At 47.6% G+C, this 15418-nt stretch overlaps 1 protein-coding gene across 12 annotated transcripts in view; it reads right to left on the bottom strand.

Annotated features, from left to right (window-relative positions):
• Window positions 1-4569: 4569 nt before the first annotated feature.
• Window positions 4570-15418, bottom strand: part of LOC137436585 (glutathione S-transferase 3) — a 51912-nt gene continuing 41063 nt past the window's right edge. For all 12 annotated transcript variants that reach the window (XM_078786584.1, XM_068130525.2, XM_078786583.1 and 9 more), the window contains 3 exons: window positions 7098-7239; window positions 6825-6956; window positions 4570-5185 (listed from right to left, as the gene is read on the bottom strand). In XM_078786584.1, the coding sequence (XP_078642710.1) occupies window positions 5063-5185; window positions 6825-6956; window positions 7098-7239 (397 nt within the window). In that variant the 3' untranslated portion in view covers window positions 4570-5062. The remainder of the gene's footprint in view (window positions 5186-6824; window positions 6957-7097; window positions 7240-15418) is intronic.

Here is a 15418-nt window from a genome sequence, read left to right on the forward strand (position 1 = left end):
TTTCACCATGCCTGCACGGCGTTTCGACCACGTCCACGTGGACCTGGTGGGTCCCCTGCCCCCATCGCGGGGGTTCACCCACCTGCTCACCATGGTGGACAGGACCACCAGGTGGCCGGAGGCCGTGCCCCTCACCTCCACCGCCGACGTGGCGCAGGCGTTCATCGCCACCTGGGTCGCGCGCTTCGGCGGACATCTCATCCGACCGCGGCCCACAGTTCACGTCCGAACTTTGGGGCGCGGTCGCCCGCTCGTTGGGGGTCATGCTGCACCGCACCACGGCCTACCACCCCCAAGCCAACGGGTTGTGGGAGCGGTTTCACCGCTCCATGAAGGCCGCACTCATGGCCGGCCTTCAGGACGACGGTTGGACCGACCGGCTGCCGTGGGTCCTTTTGGGCCTCCGCACGGCCCCCAAGGAGGACCTCCGGGCGTCCGCCGCCGAGCTCGTCTACGGCCAGCCGCTCCGCGTCCCGGGCGAGTTCGTGCCCGACGCTACCAGTCCCTGGTCCGCCGCACACCAGCGCTCGGACCTCCAGGAGGCCGACCGCCGATTTGCCCCCGTGCCAACGTCCCGCCACGGTGGCCCCCAGTCCTACGTCCCCCCGGCGCTTCGCACAGCGGAGTACGTCTTTGTGCGTCATGATGCGCACCGGGGGCCACTCCGGCCGCCGTACGACGGGCCCTTCCGGGTCCTGCGACGGGACGACAAGTCCTTTGTCGTCGACGTTGGCGGCCGGTCGGACCGGATCTCTGTGGACCGCCTCAAACCGGCGCACATGGACGTCGACCGACCACCACGGTTGGCCCTTCCTCCGCGGCGAGGCCGCCCCCCCGTCCACAGTTCCCCCCGCTCGACCACCCACCACCACGTCGGACCCCTCCCCACGACCCTCCAGGGGTCGCTTCGGCCGGGTCATCCGGACCCCCCTTATATTGACCCTGCCGGTGCAGGTCGATTCTGGAGGGGCGTGTGTAGCGGTTACCGCTGGATGCACACAATCGCCTTGCACCGGCCAGAACACGACCAGACGCGCCTCTCCCGGGCATGCCCGGACTCACTGTTCCCGGGCACGCCCGAACCTCCCGGGCACGCCCGGTCTCGTCTTTCCCGGGCATGCCCGCTCTCGCCTTTCCAGGGCTCGCCCAGAGCGTCCGGGCATGCCCGCTATCGCCTTTCCAGGGCTCGCCCAGAGCGTCCGGGCATGCCCGCTATCGCCTTTCCAGGGCTCGCCCAGAGCGTCCGGGCATGCCCGCTCTCGCCTTTCCAGTGCTCGTTCAGAGCGCCCGGGCACGCCCAGCCTCGACTTGCCAGGCCGCAGCCAAACACGCCCGGGCAGGTCCAGACTCGCCTTTCCAAAGCTCGCCTTTGACACCCGGGCATGCCCGGTATAGCTTTTGCCGGGCAAACTTCCCGACATAAATGTGTATATATATTGCTGCCCGATAAACGGGCTTTTGTCAGAATACCTGAGCTGTTTTGTTTCAATAAAGCAACTCGGACGAATTCCGTCTTTGGTCGCGTCACTTCTTTCGACTCGCGTTGGAGCGCAGCTCCTTCAACATGATATTATAAAATGCGATGGGCGAGTTATGAATAAATTTAGTCGATGAGGTGGTTAGGTGCCAGGAACAAACCGATTAGATTTTGGTTCAGGTCCGAATCCAGATCCGGCCTATCAGTGGGATACAAAACGTAAACTGTTCACCTGCTCTGTCTGGCTCACGCAGCTCTACGGAACGTGCAGGGATGTAAACTGGAGGCTTCGGCTTGTGCCATCAGTGAAGACCGATCGAAGTCAGCACCATCATTGGCTACTCTGGTGCTCTTACTTAAATGTCGATAGTTATGGCGATAGGTGTCACCCATTTCTCCGGACCAAATTGCTGCTTCATAATCATAGCTGATATCCAGCGTTTGGAACTAAGAGCAGGTCTACATTCTAATTTATTTATTTGGATGTAATGGTGAAGATCATGGCATAACTTCTGTTTTGATTTTCTTGAGATCGAATGTCTTTTTTTTTTTTTTAAGCATCTTGGTCATAAGCCAAGTACTAGTGAGAAGTTACCTATGTACCAGTGAGAAGGGTATTCCTCAGATGTCTTCCCATCAGTAATTGAGCAGGCAATAGGTGAATGCCTTGCGATGGCGTGTTGTGATCATTCAGCAAGGCCAGGTGCTTCACCAACTTACTTTTTCCACATGCGAAATTTGCATTTATGTTTATTTAAATTATACAGTGGACTACAAAATGTAAATGTTTCATGATATTGTTATATTATATCACCTTTATCTATCAATATTGTTGAAATTAAGATCAAATAGCTGTATGTTGAAATATGTTGAAAAAGTCAAAACTTTGCATGGGGTGTACTTACTTTTTCACGTGACTGTATTTCATGTGTCGTTTCTTTAAAAAAAAGCATGGGAATTAAAAAAAAAAAGCCATTAAGTATTTCGGAGTAAAGAACAGGTTCGGACAAGTATGGACTCTGTGTGAAGGATAGCACAGGGAGACTTGGTTAGGGATGAAAATAAGATGTTGAACAGTTAGGGGATTACCAGTAGCTGAAAGAATCTGTCTGGGGGTTGAGGAAGGGTTTTTAGAGGAGTTTCAGTTGAAAAAGTAAAGAAACAGCTAGGAAAGATATGAGAAGATAAAGCTCCAGGAACAAAAGTATATTTCCAAAATGGTCAGGGCAAAGAACGTGGATGGAAAACATGTAAATGCAACAACAACAACATGCATTTTAAGGCAATTTTCCCTGCTAGAGCGGGGGTTAGCCTTGCGGTCCCCATGACAATCTTCTCCATTTTGCCCTATTTTCTGCATCTCTCCTTGTTAACCCCCTTGCCCGCATTTCTTCTTCCACCATCTTTAGCCAAGTCTTTCTCGGTCTTCCCCGTCCTCTACTTCCTTCTACATTAACTTCCATCACTCTTCTCAACCAGTCACTTTCATCCTTCCTCAATACATGACCAAACCATCTCAACCTGTTCCTCTTCACAGCATCAATCACAGGCAATATTCCCATAATCTTTCGCAATTCATCATTTGTCCTCCTCTCTCTCAACGATACTCCGCACATCCATCGAACCATTCGCATTTCCACCCTTTCCAGCCTTCGTTGCTGCTCTACATTCATTACCCATGTCTCGCTCCCATAAATCATAACACTTCTCACACATGCAGCATACACCTTTCCCTTCAGCTTCAGCGACACTCTCCTGCTCATCAGCACGCCACTCAGTTCCCGAAACTTCTTCCATGCACATCTCACTCGAGCAACCGTTGCCGAGTCTGATCCACCTTCTCCATTCAGCATGTCTCCGAGGTAGCAAAATGTTTTCACACCTTCCAGCTTCACGCCATCTCCAAGATCCAACTCAACATTTCCTCCATCTGCAGCTCCCTCTGTGCACACCTTACATTTGAATGTAGCTGCCACACTGGTTAATGACCCTCTCAGACCACTACATTTTTGATGAACCCACTCAGCGCACATTGTACACTGAATGGAGTTCACTCCGACACCCTTCCTGCACACAGCACACGGCCACTTCCCAGTTCTTTCCACCTCACCACATGCTTTACCACTTGCCATCACCTTTGTCTTTCCGATATTCACCTTCAGACCTTTTGTCTCCATACATTCCTTCCACTTGTAAATGTAAATGTAAATGTAAAATGTAAAATGTAAAACATGTAAATGCATTTGTATCTATCTATAATTCCAGTAATCTCTGTATGTGTGTGTGTTTGTCTGTGACCGCTGTTTCTCGACAACCACGGGTCCGATATACTTGAAACTTGCCAGGTATATTGCTGGGGACCTGAGGATGTGCCTTTTCAAGGTTTCATATTAATCGGACAAGTAGTTACCGAGCTATGGCGATTTATTTACCAAACTCCGCAAGCCGTTCGCTTTGGCTTTGCGAATGGACCAAACCATTTCATGTAAATAGAGGGGGGGGGATTGTCACCGTACTCGCAAGCCGTTCGCTTTGGCTTTGCGAATGGACCAAACCATTTCATGTAAATAGAGGGGGGGGGGATTGTCACCGTACTCGCAAGCCGTTCGCTTTGGCTTTGCGAATGGACCAAACCATTTCATGTAAATAGAGGGGGGGGATATAATTTTAGATATATATATAGTACGGGCACGCCCTAGTATATTTAAAATCACAAAGATCACAATAATGTCTTCCTCCTATTCAATGTCTGCAACACATATTTGAACCTCGTTACTTTGTATCATGAGCTCAGGGTTCAAATGGGATGGGAACAGGAAGTGGCAAACCCGATGCAAGCTCTTCATTTTGTGAAGCCCTTGAGAAACTCTGTTTGAAAAAGATCTGTAAAAGAAAATGCAACCATCTGCAAATAAAAGACACCTGCATTGGCTCTACTTGCATCGTCACATTTGTTGCCACATTCCCAACATTTTCCACCACTTCCGGATAAATCTTATCACCTCTCCTATCCATGAGCCTCGATAAAAAGCTAGTTTTTATACATTGGAAGTCTTGTGATGTTTATTGCATGAAAGAAAATATCTCATTGGTTAAGGACTTATTGTGTTTATTTTATATCATTTGCAATCAATATGAGGGACATTACAAATCAAATCCAAAAAATCATTGTGAAGCTAAATTACAAATCCCCACTTTCAGGCAAATTGTCAACAAAAAAAAAAAAAAAATTATCTACCACCGGGAATCATTCCTCAACAGCAATCATGTTTTAAAACAATTCCCATTTTAGTCGGGTTCCATCTCGTACATAATACATACACAGAGGAAGCAATCGAAAGGGGATTGTTTGTTCATGATTTTAAAACATCAGATGGAGAAAAGGAAAGGAGGTTGAAGAAGGGATAAATGATGGGTGTGAAGGTAGGGATTATGGGAGAGAAAAGAAAAGAAAAAAATTGGGAGATTTGGGTCAAAGTAGGAGAGAGGGTGGAGTAAGGATCAAAACTTCTGCCAGTTTGTTGTACATAATCTGAATTGTAAATGCTCAACAGACTCGTTTTCTTGTCTTTGGTGTAGAAATTATTACATGTTGAGAACCTTACGGACAGTATTCACATATGTATCATCAGGCATGCGTTTTCGCTGGCTGCCAGGTTGCAAAAATGCATGGATTTTTGGCAGAGCAGAGACATGGGTTTTGAATTCCTGTTGGACGGGATTGTGGGGGTGGGATAGAGGTGAGGGAAGAGGGGGAGGGTGTTGGGCGTTAAATATGCACACATTTAATTTTAAAGTTAAAAATGCTCACATGTTGGACTATGTTGGGAACACATACTGGTATTTGGCTAAACATATACGAGCATGTCTGAGAAAGCACAGCCACGGGCTTTAAGTTCATTGAACCAAACTCAGTGGTGTAATGAGTTGAGCGTCCGCTTTGAGTCTGACAAGTGGCGGTTCAAACCCCGGCCACGTCGTACCAAAAACTTTTTTAAATGGTACGTGCTGCTTTCTTGTTTGACGCTCAGCATTTGAAAAGGATAAGAGTACGGACAATCCCCATAGGTTGGCATCTATGGGGAGGAGGAAATTACTCCTCAGGAAATTCCCTGCTAATTGTGGTGAAAAAGATGGCACCAGTATTTTGTCGGTGTTGCTACTGTTCCTTTTGCATCCTGTTATGTCCTGATCCATTAAGTATACTAGCTCTTCCACAATCATCGACTATGTATACAAAAGCAAGAATGACCATACTGTGGTCACAATCTGCAACACAAAATATGTATATTTTCACCTCATCTGTCCACTAAACGATGTCATCTTTAATCGGAATTGACCTTAAAAATCCGGCAACAGGCCGATTGGGAAACATGTATTTAGCGCACCTGTGGTGCCGTTCAAAAAATACATAACGCTATTTTTTATGGTGGCACATACAGGCTCAATTCAACCTTACTAATAATTTAACACTCGACCCAAACAAATCCAATGGAAATCTGATGCACCAAAGCCAGACAGTGTATAATCAGCAGAGGCCTATTAGGCCTGATGAACAAGGCCCACCAGGCCACAAAATGGCGACCACATAATTTGGTCTTGGCACTATGGTGGGTGGAGATGTGGGTGTGGTCCAGAAGCTGTCCATCTAATGAGTGCACATTTCCCAAATCGACCCAAACAAGATCCCCAAAAACTCAAAGCTGCTCTAGACCTGCAACATGTCGCAGATAAAAAAGACGACATACTATTGAAGAACTAAAGCTGGTTCATAACCGCTTTTGTCCACGATCCAAAATTTGAAATCACATCTGCCCCACAATGCAAATGGTACCAGTAACTATGACAACGACTGTCAAAGAAAATGTTTCCGACATGAAAACGCCCCTCAAAAACTGGGATTTAAGTTTGGGTCGTGACCCTGGGTTTGGGAACCCCTGATCAAAAGGATGGAATCGGAAACAAATGTGCTAAAATCTATGTATCAATGTTAAGAAATGTTCAAATTAATTGAAAAGTGCATGAATGTCAGTGGCTCGAAATTTGAGCAATTGTTGTAATAAAATTGTAAAATAAATATCCCTATGATTCCTATTCATATAATGGAAGAATGAAGGAAAGAAAATTCCCAACTTTGTGCACCAACACATTTTGTGATTGCCAAGTAAGAATGAAACTGTCAAATCTGGTGGCTGATACAGCCACCCAACTTTGTTGGCCAAGCAAAATTAAAATAAATCGGTGCAAAGGGTCATCATCCCAAAGAGGAATTTTTCCTGCATTACCAGAGCTTCTTTCTGCACTGCAGTGAATCTACAGAGAGCATGCGGTTTGAAAGAGCTCATACTTGCAGATGTGGAAAGTCTTTGAGGACATCGGGCATTCGCTCATCAACCATAATGATGACCTCAAGGAGCTGAAGATCGGCCTGCGTGAATGCGTTTCCAACAAGGAATCCTCCACCTTTTTCACGGAGTACCTGCAATAATAGATCAACGTATTACAATTAGTTTGTTAGTTAGTACAATTAGTTTACACACAGTTAATTGCATGAAAAGTCATCATATAATTTAAGCACATGTAACAAAACCTCATCAATATTTTAGAAAAGTTTTCCTACCTTCTCAAAGACAGGATAGTAACGATTGCAGGCTTTTCCCCTTAGGTTTTTCAGAGAATTTTCTCGATTTTCAGCAGGCAAGAATTGCAGAGGCAGAAGCATATCACCAAGATCTCGTGCACCCTCTACGTACATGTCCACCCTGAAATGCACAGTGTTCGCTCATATTTCAATACATGTCTGACATTCAATTATCATTCGCTGTGATTCACTTCTTTCAGAAAACATCCAGAAAGCATGTCATCAGTCTAAACTGAAAAATTACTCCTCATTTTTGGCCATTTAAAGTTACTGGACCACGCTGACTGCAGTGTGACCCAATTGCATTTACCCATACTCATATTTACCCAACTAGGGCACACATTTGCTCAAATTCTGTGATTGATCAGAAAAGGGAACTTGTCGCATTGTAAAGAAACTGCGAAAAATGACCAAAGAAATTTCATTCGAGACGAATGAGGTATTATATCTGCATGGGATAGAATACACCAGGATGAAAATGGATGTGGGTAAGTTTTGAGGCTGAATGGAAAATGCAGGAGGTAGATAACATGGATACAGAAGCAAACTCCCAGAAGGGAAAAATTGGTAATTTGAGGGGGTTGTGGGGTGGTAGAGGGGGCTGATTGATGGGGGAAAACGTATCAGGGCTTTGGATAACCGAGGTGAAAAAAAGGGCGACCTGAGATGATGGTGAACAGCTTCTTTATCTTGAAGATCTGGAGGGAAGAATGAGACTGAAGAGATGTAGAAGTTGGTTCCACAGGTGGGAAAAAAGAGGAACAAATGAGTGGACATGAGCAGTTCTTCTGGAGTTTGGGAGGTTCACTAGGAGGGGGTTGTTTTGGTGGACTGCATGCGCCCTGCAGAAACCTGAGGGGGGGGGGGGGGGGGGAGGAGGAGACAAAGCACAAAGAGGGCAGCAAGTGCAACACCAGAAGGGGGGCAGTAGAAGACAGAGAGAGCACTGACCTATCTGCAATGGCAAAATGATTGACCCATAGACTCGGCTTCATGGTGGGAGATTCCAATAATCTTGAAGGCCTTGGTTTCCAAGGCATCAAGCTGAGCCAGGGGAGAGTTAGTGGAGCCAGCCCAGAGGGGAGAGCAGTATTCCATCAATCTGTGGATGAAGGCGTTGTAGGTGGATAATAATTCAGGTATGCCAAGGAAGGACTTTGCACAGTGGAGGATGCCCAGTCGGCAACTGGCTTTGGAGGCCAACTTTGAAATGTGGTTTGCTCAAGAAGGATCATGACTGAGAGTGAGACCCAATTGTTTGAATAACTGAACATTTTTGAGAGGATTGTTAAGAAAGTAGATGGTGGAGGGAGAGGGGGGGGGTGGGAGGGGAGGGTGAGAGGTTGTTATATGGTTCTTTCAGAGAGCGGTAAATAGATGGAGGAGATAGAGAGGTATACAGATAGAGATTTCTCAGGATTGAAAAATGTATTGCAGGTGATTGACCAGTTTTTTTATTTTGTCAAGGTCTGAAGAGAGTGAAGAGGCTGCAGTCTGTTAGTAGGTTGAGGAATATTAAGAGGGCAGTGGAGTCATCAGCAAAGAGATAAAGATAATTTACCAGAGTGTCAGAGAGATCAATGATGAATATTAGCAAAAGAGCCCTGAACTTGCCTTGACATGAAGAGATGAAGGATTCTGTTGAGAGCCACATGGTTTTTTTGGTTTTTTTTGTATACAAGATCGAGGCTCGTGAAAGAGCGAACAATAATCACACAAAAAGTCAAATCGACACATAAACACAAAATAAGGGGAGCGGTAGACAAGATGGGGAGAGAGGGCGAAGGACACAAACACAACATTTGAGAGCAGGGACGTCGAGAGAAATGTGGGAGGGAGAGGTCTTGGGGGGAGGTGGGAGAGGTATAAAACACATGGACACTGCAAGGACTTCCAGGAAAGAAGTTGAAATTTCAAAAAAGTGTATCTGGGGTGAATTAGCGGCAGTAGAAAATATCAAGGTTTTGGATGGGGGAAGATAAGAGATGGTGGTGAACAGCTGTTTTAAAGACCTGGAGGGAGGAGTGGGATTGAAGGGAGTGGGGGAGTTTGTTCCAGAGGCGGGAGAAAAGGGGAATGAAAGAGTGAAGGTGAGCAGAGAGCCTAGATTTTGGCAGTTTAACCATAAGAGGGTTGCTGGCAGATCTTGTGCGACCTGGAGGAATATTTGGAGGACAGAGCACAGAGAGAGCTGGGGGAGCAAGGCCGGAGAGGAGTCGGTAGAAGACAAAGGCCACCAACCTGCCTGCGGTGAGTGAGTGAAAGGCCCTCAGAGTTAACTTCATCGCAGGAGATTCCAATGATTCTGAAAGCTTTGGTTTCAACAGCGTGAAACCGAGCTAGGTGTGAGGCAGGAGCACCGGCCCAGAGTGGGGAACAGTATGCCATTGATATGCGGATCAAAGCCTTGTATGTGGTGAGGAGCTCAGGTGTGCTAATGAAGGACTTCGCACGACAGAGGAAGCCCAGACGGCGACTGACTTTGGAGGCCAGCTTGGAAATGTGGTTTTCCCAAGAAAGATCATGGCAGATAGTGAGACCCAAAAGCTTGAGCGAAAGAACTTCTTGGAGAGGATTGTTGAGAAAGTAGATGGGAGGGTTTTCCAGTCGGTCTTTTTGGAGAGACATAGTAAGAGTGTGAGATTTGTCAGGATTGAAAGACATGTTCCACTTGTTTGACCAGTCTGTGATTTTGTCCCGGTCTGCAAAGAGTGAGGAGGGGCAGACTGCCAATCTGAGGAATGAGGAATGGAGCGGCAGAGAGTGGAGTCATCAGCAAAGAGATAGAGAGGATTTTCCAGAGAGTCAGAGAGATCATTGATGAAGACTATAAATAGCACAGGGCCTAGAACACGACCTTGGGGAACTCCAGCCAGAACAGGAAGGGGAGATTAGAGAAACCCATTCAGGGCCACACGTTGACTACGACCAGAGAGGAAGTCCACAAGCCATGCGTGGAGATTTCCATGGATACCATAGGAGGAGTGTTTGGTGAGCAGACCTGGGTGCCAGACAGTATCGAAGGCACGTGATATGTCAAGTGAGACAGCTCTGATTTCCTGTTTGGCATTGAGGACCTCCATCCATTGTTGAGACGGCAGAAGCAGCTTGTCCAGAGTAGAATGACCAAATTGGTCTGAAACCAAATTGACGATCAGAGACCAAGCCATTGGAGAGGAGGAAGGATTTGATATCCAAAGCAATGATGGATTCCATGACTTTGCTGATAATTGGGAGCAGGCTGATTGGTCTGTTGTTGCAAGGATCTGTTTTTGCACCTTTTTTGTGTAAAGCGGTAATGTTTGCTGATTCCCAAGATGCTGGCAGATGACCTTGAGCAAAAGAGAGGGTGAAAAGAACAGAGAGAGGGTGAGATAGAGCGGCAGAGCAGGATTTTAGGACCCGTGGGCTGATGCCGTCTGGTCCAGTTGCAGAATCAGAGTCGAGGTAAAAAAGAAAAACTTCTCCACCTTGTCAGGAGAGAAGGACACAGAGTCCAGGAGCAGTTGGGTTCGACTGGGTAAGGTGGGAACAGAGAGAGATGGGTTTGGGGCACAAGACTTTGAGGCTAACACAGAGTTGAGGCATTCGGCTTTGTCACGTGCGGTGTCAACTGTGTAGCCATTTGAGGTAAGGGAGGGGATGGAGGGGGTACAAACACCAGAAACGGATTTGACCAGATGCCACCAGGATTTGGAGGAAGGAGACAAGTTTGAGAGTTCATTCTTGAGTGTGCAGAGATAGTGCTTCCTGGCACTCCCGAGGGTAGACACACACTTGTTCCGAGCTTGGTGGAAGGAACTGAGATTGCCTTCAGTTGGATTTGCCTTCCAAGAGATAAAGGCAAGTTGTTTCAGGGCAACTGACTCACCACAAGATTCAGTGTACCATGGACGGGAGGAAGGGTAAGACAACTGAAGACGAGATGGGATAAATCTGTGCATGAGAGAGAGCAGTTTGCTTTGGAAGAATTTCCAGGAAGAATTGATGTCAGAGGCAGTAGAGATGGGAGACCAGTCCAGATGATTGATGGCTGCTTGCAGACCGTGCCAGTCAGCCTGAGTGAAATGCCAGACTCGTCGGTGCTGAGGAGGCTTTCTGAGAATGGCCAAAGAGATGTCCACTTTAACAAGCACATGATCAGAAGAACCAATTGGAGCAGAAGAAGAGCAGCAGACATTTGCAGGGAAGTTTGTCATAACCAAGTCTATAAGAGAAGATACTCCATTGACTGAGATCCGGGTCGGGAAATTGACAGATTGTGTCAGTCCCAATGAGTCACACAAGTCCTTTGCTGAGGTGCCATGGCTGGTGAGAGAGGAACCCACACCCAGCCAGCTGGAATGATGACAGTTGAAGTCGCCACATATGAGGAAGAGAGAGTTGGGATGAGTGGATAGAAGTTGGTCCATGTTGTCCGACAGCGAAATGTAAATGGGGTCATTACTGTTTGGAGGATGGTACAGAACACATATGAACAAAAGGTGGGAGCGGAGAGGAAGCCGTAGCCAGAGGTACTCCTGGGGGTGGGGTGGAGAGAGGGCAATGCAAGGAGAGGGAGGAAGAGAGTTTTTGATAAAGATAGCAACCCCACCACCAGGACGAGGCTCAGGTCTATCATACCGGAGGAGGGAGTAACCAGGAAGAGGTATTAAGGAATCAGAGACATCTTGAAGGAGGAAAGTTTCTGTTAAGCAGATCAAGTCTGGATTGTCAGAAGCAACCTGAATTGAGAGATCAATCAGGTTTGAGCGAAGGCCCCGGATGTTTGAGGTCCATACCGTTAATGAGGAGAGAGGGGGAGCATCGGGTGCAGGACAGGGGAGGGGAGGAGTAGGGTCAGATGAAGGATGAGAGGGGGGGTAGGGAGAGCAGTTGATAGTGTGTCAGAGATTACAGAAGAGTTACAGGAAAGGGAAGGATGAGGACGACGAAAGGTTTGATGGTGATGGGATGAGGCACAGTGAGGGGTTGTTTGAGGGGGGGCAGAGGAAAGTAGAAGGTTGGGGGAGGTGGAGGTATGAGATATAAGGGAGACGAAGTGGGGAGGAGGCAGCTTTGAGGAGGATGGGGGAGAGGGGAGAACTGGAGAAGGATGGTAGGGGGGGGGGAGACTTGGAGGGGAGGGGTTGGGGGGGAGTTTTGAAGGGGAGGGGCGAGGGCGGAGTTTAGGAGGAGAGGGGCAAGGGGGGAGTTTAGAAAGTGGATGATTAATGAAAGACGAACATTTATAACAAACTAGCAGAAGTACCCGGCATTGCCGGGCGGGGGAGGGGAGGGGAGGGGGAAGAGGAGGGGAGGGGAATGGGGGGGAGGGGAGGAGAGGGGGGGAGGAGGAGGGATGGGAGAGGAGAGGAGTGGGGGAGGGATGGGAGAGGAGAGGAGTGGGGGAGGGATGGGAGAGGAGAGGAGTGGGGGAGGGGGAGGGGGAGGAGGAGGGGGGAGGGGAGGGGAAGGGGGGAGGGGAGAGGGAGGGGGAGGGGGGAAGGGGTAGGGGGGAGGGGAAGGGGGAGGGGGAAAAGGGAGGGGGAGGGGGAAAAGGGACGGGGAGGGGGAAAAGGGAGGGGGAGGGGTAGGGTGGAGGGGGAAGGGAGGGGGAGGGGGAAAAGGGAGGGGGAGGGGGTAGGGTGGAGGGGGAAGGGAGGGGGAGGGGGAATGGAGGGGGAGGGGAGGATGGAGGGGGGAGGGGGAAGGGGGAGGGAAGGGGAGGGCCAGTCAACAATGACGTTGCAGTTCTCATGGTCGGAGAGCAGCACAACAATCGCGACATCGTCCTGAATCTTCGCAACAGCACGAAGCGGATTTTGGAGACTCACCGATCCTGTGACGCCCTCCAGTACCGGCGTTGCCGGGTGGGGGAAGGGAGACCCGTACATTCCTAACCCGTACATTCGCCCTCTCGACTCAAGCTCACTCGGACAAAAGCCTCGCACAAATGACACCGTGAAGGCCCAATGGCCATGTCTATGCCACAAATCAAGTACGTGAGCGAGTCGGGCGCACTGAATTGAAAATATATAGAACGCTCATACTCCGTGAAAAGTGAAGCCAACTGGCGGCGGGCATGGAACATCACGTGATCGCTCTGAGCGAATCAGCGCGCTGCTCTGCCACAGTTCAGAATCCGTGTATAATATTCCTCGCTGAAAAAAAATCTATGTGAAACATGCTACTATCTATGCTAAATCATGCTAAATCATGCTAAATGCTAATCATGCTAAAATCTATGCTACTTGCTGTGAGTTTATGGCGGCAAGGAACATCACATGATCGCGTCACGAACATCATTCGTGATCATGTCATCACGTGATCGTGATCGTCATCAATGAGCGCGAATGAGCGAATGAGTGCGCTGCTCTGCCACCGATTCAGATTCCGTGTATAATATTCCTCGCTGAAAAAAAATATGGATCTAAAGATGAAAGAAAAAAAACCCTATGTGGTGTGAATGGCAATGCTCCTCGCTGAAATGTGAAAAAGCGCAATCGCTTTTAAATACGTGCGAACGCGTAACTGAGTTAATGGCGGCAAGGAACATCACGTGATCGCTCTGAGCGAATCAGCGCGCTGCTCTGCCACCGGTCAGATTCCGGTCATAATATTCCTCGCTGAAATGCGCTGAGGTAAAAATATGGTAAAAAAATATTATGAAATAAAAATTTTTTTTAATTCTGATCTGTTCATTGTTCTAGGTCTTCCACAAGCCTTGACTATGTATACAAAAAAGTGCAACCATAATGAAGGAGAAAACCAAATACTGCATTGGAGTCTTCAGAAGGAACCAGAAGAAGTAAAGAGCAAAGATAGAGTCATCAGGAGGAACCTGGATAGGATTCGGGTTTCAGCTGCTACTCCACAACCCTCAAACCCATCCAGGCACAGCCAAGTGAACCTTCCAGAAAAATTTCGGCAAGAATTCACTTCTCCTGAGACAAATAGATAAAAAAAAGAGAGAAATAAAGAAAAAGCAAGAATTAGAATGAAGAAAGAAGAACCACCTTTAGAGTCCATTTTTCCCTGCAAAGCAGGGGTTGGCCTTTTTCGGGCACCATGGTCCCCTTTTTGAAGCAATGTTTTACGGCCGGATGCCCTTCCTGCCACCAACCCTGTTAGTCGACTCTTGCGACACACAGGGAATTACCAGTGAACTGGTACTCAATTTGCCAACCTCGGCAGGATGACAGGCTGAGTCAACCCCCCCTGGCGTTAATTCAGCGATCGACCAGGATTCAAACCCAGGATCCTCGGATCCCAAGCCGGCACCCTAACCACTAAGCCAACACCAGGCTTGAATAGAGAGATGAATAGAGAGAAATATGAAAAAGTAGAAATAAATGTGAAAAGAACAAAGGTGTTGGGAAGATAACCGATTTGGGAAGTATCGGTGTTGGGAAGTATAGAGTATGCTGCAGACACCATTTTGTATCCCACTGATCGGCCAGATCTGCATCAGGACCTGAACCAAAATCAAATCGGTTTGTTATTGTCATCTACCCAACTCATCCACCAGGTTTTGGCATTATCCCTCCACAATGGTTTGAAATATCATGCTACATATAGTTTTAGGCCTCATCTCTCAATGCAGAAGAATCACTTCTTTTTTTAAATTATAGTATACAGATCCGGATTTTCACCAAAATCAAATCAATTAGTCGTTGGCGCACACCCAACCTGTCCACTTAGTTATTTCTGAATCCGTCAATAACTTTTTGAGATATCATGCTATATATCCTTTTGGCCCTGTCTCTCCAGTATTTAGGTGAATAATCACTTTAAAAATGCCAGTATCCTCCGGACCTGAATCTTCACCAAAATCGAATCAATTTGTCCCTGGCACACACGCAACCTGTCCACCAAGTTTTGGCCGAATCTGTCCCTAACTTTTTATATATTCAAACATAATTGCACAATAAAATGGACAAGCGTTACGCCTAGATCCCCCGTCGGTGATGTGACGAGTTGACAAAGTGGAAGACGCAGGAAACATGGAAGAGTCGATAATATTTGCGAGTGGGTTGGAGACACACCCACACACCAGATTAGAAGTTAGTAGTTCGTTTATTTTTCAAGATATTCCGCTCACAAGGTTCAGACATATATGGCGGTGGCCATCTTGGATTTTGACGTGGCGACCCAATTTTCAATAGCATTCTTCCTTATGCCTAGATACAGTCGCGCACCAGATTAGAAGTGAGTAGTTGGTTAATTTTTCAAGATATTCTGCTAACAAGGTTCAGACATATATGGTGGCGGCCATCTTGGATTTTGACGTGGCGACCCAATTTTCAATAGCGTTCTTC

The sequence above is a fragment of the Myxine glutinosa genome, chromosome 11 (genome assembly GCF_964187855.1).
Source record: "Myxine glutinosa chromosome 11, kmMyxGlut1.1, whole genome shotgun sequence".
Lineage (NCBI taxonomy): Eukaryota > Metazoa > Chordata > Myxini > Myxiniformes > Myxinidae > Myxine > Myxine glutinosa.